Here is a 1481-nt window from a genome sequence, read left to right as displayed (position 1 = left end):
ACACACACACACACACACACACACACACACACTACAATGGATTTGATAGTCACCTCCAAGTGTTGTAGAAGAGCAGCGGGATGTTGAGGCCCACAGTCAGCCACTCCTGGGCACACAGGAACATGATGCAAAAGAGTCCATGGATGGAGTACTCTGGTAGCACCAACTTGAAAAAGATATCAAGGAGCATGAGCAAGAGACAGAAGGATGGGGAAGAGGTGGATGAGTCAGATAGAAGAGGAGTGGAGCAAAGAACAACCAATTACTCAGACTTAAATCACTGATATAGCTAGAGAACTTTAATGTCAACAAGCAGAGTCAGACACCAACTCTTGAGCGCGTCTTTTTCTCCTTCTACTCACTTTGCATTGTTGGGGATTAGTGTTACTAAATTCAGATACTGTTTAAATGAACTTTGCTCTAATATAAGAATTGCATAAATTGACATAAAGGGCAGTTTCTTAGCAGATGCCACATTATCATTTTAATGCCCACAGGTGTAAGAAAACACAATAAGTATCATCATTAGCACTCAAAACTTAAGGCAAGCCTATACTAAGCTGTTGCAAATCTTTCTATCTGAAAGCATTCCTAATGGCTTAATTCCCCCATCTAGATTATGAAGAGTTTAGCTGCACAATGGGCAGCCCACACTGATAGCAGGGCTCCATCATTGTCACAACAACTGCAGGGCTAAGCCCTGTGGACATCCAACAGGAAGGTCCTTTTACTGACTCTGAGGAATATCCTCTATTTCTATACATTTCCCTCAGCTGTGATAACAGCCATATCAAATTCCTCTATTTTAGTTCTCCATGATGCTATAATGATATAAATAGAAAAATAAAAAGTAAATAAATATACATAAATGTAAATAAATACATATTTGGTCATATCCACCAGCGCTATTTGAAAGTTGTGCATGTGTGCCAGGTCCAGCTTTAAAAAACCATCAGGTAGAAAGAATACATTTGCACATTTCATTTTTTGTGCATGTACAGTTTTTGTCGTGGATCTACACAGGTAGCAAAATCTGGGGCCAGACCCATGAACTAAGACAGGCAGCGTTGCAGACTATTTCTTCAGATTAGACTAAACACATGTACAATATTTGTCTACCACGACAATTGACACCCAACCAATAAAGACTTGCTTGCACACCTACATTGGTTTTTCGGCCAATTAGACTGCGCAGTGGAAATGGCTTGTGAAATCCCTGTGAACACCTGAATAAATGTAAATGTGCTGTATTTATATAGCGCTTTTCCAGTCTTAACAACTGCTCAAAGCGCTTTTACATCTACAGGAAACATTCACCATTCACACACATTCATACACTGTGGCCGGGGCTGCCGTACAAGGTGCCACCTGCTCATCAGATAAACATTCACACACATTCACACGCCGATGCGCAGCACCAGGGGCAACTCGGGGTTCAGTGTCTTGCCCAAAGACACTTTGACAATGACTGCAGGGGCGGG

The 1481-nt window shown here is 41.6% G+C and overlaps 1 protein-coding gene across 3 annotated transcripts in view; it reads right to left on the bottom strand.

Moving 5' to 3' along the window:
• cnih3 (cornichon family AMPA receptor auxiliary protein 3) overlaps window positions 1-1481 on the bottom strand; it is a 205055-nt gene that overhangs the window by 45115 nt on the left and 158459 nt on the right. For all 3 annotated transcript variants that reach the window (XM_032511404.1, XM_032511405.1, XM_032511406.1), the window contains exon 4: window positions 54-166. In XM_032511404.1, the coding sequence (XP_032367295.1) occupies window positions 54-166 (113 nt within the window). The remainder of the gene's footprint in view (window positions 1-53; window positions 167-1481) is intronic.

This window comes from Etheostoma spectabile, unplaced genomic scaffold (assembly GCF_008692095.1).
Source record: "Etheostoma spectabile isolate EspeVRDwgs_2016 unplaced genomic scaffold, UIUC_Espe_1.0 scaffold362, whole genome shotgun sequence".
Lineage (NCBI taxonomy): Eukaryota > Metazoa > Chordata > Actinopteri > Perciformes > Percidae > Etheostoma > Etheostoma spectabile.
This window is presented reverse-complemented; position numbering and strand designations above follow the sequence as displayed.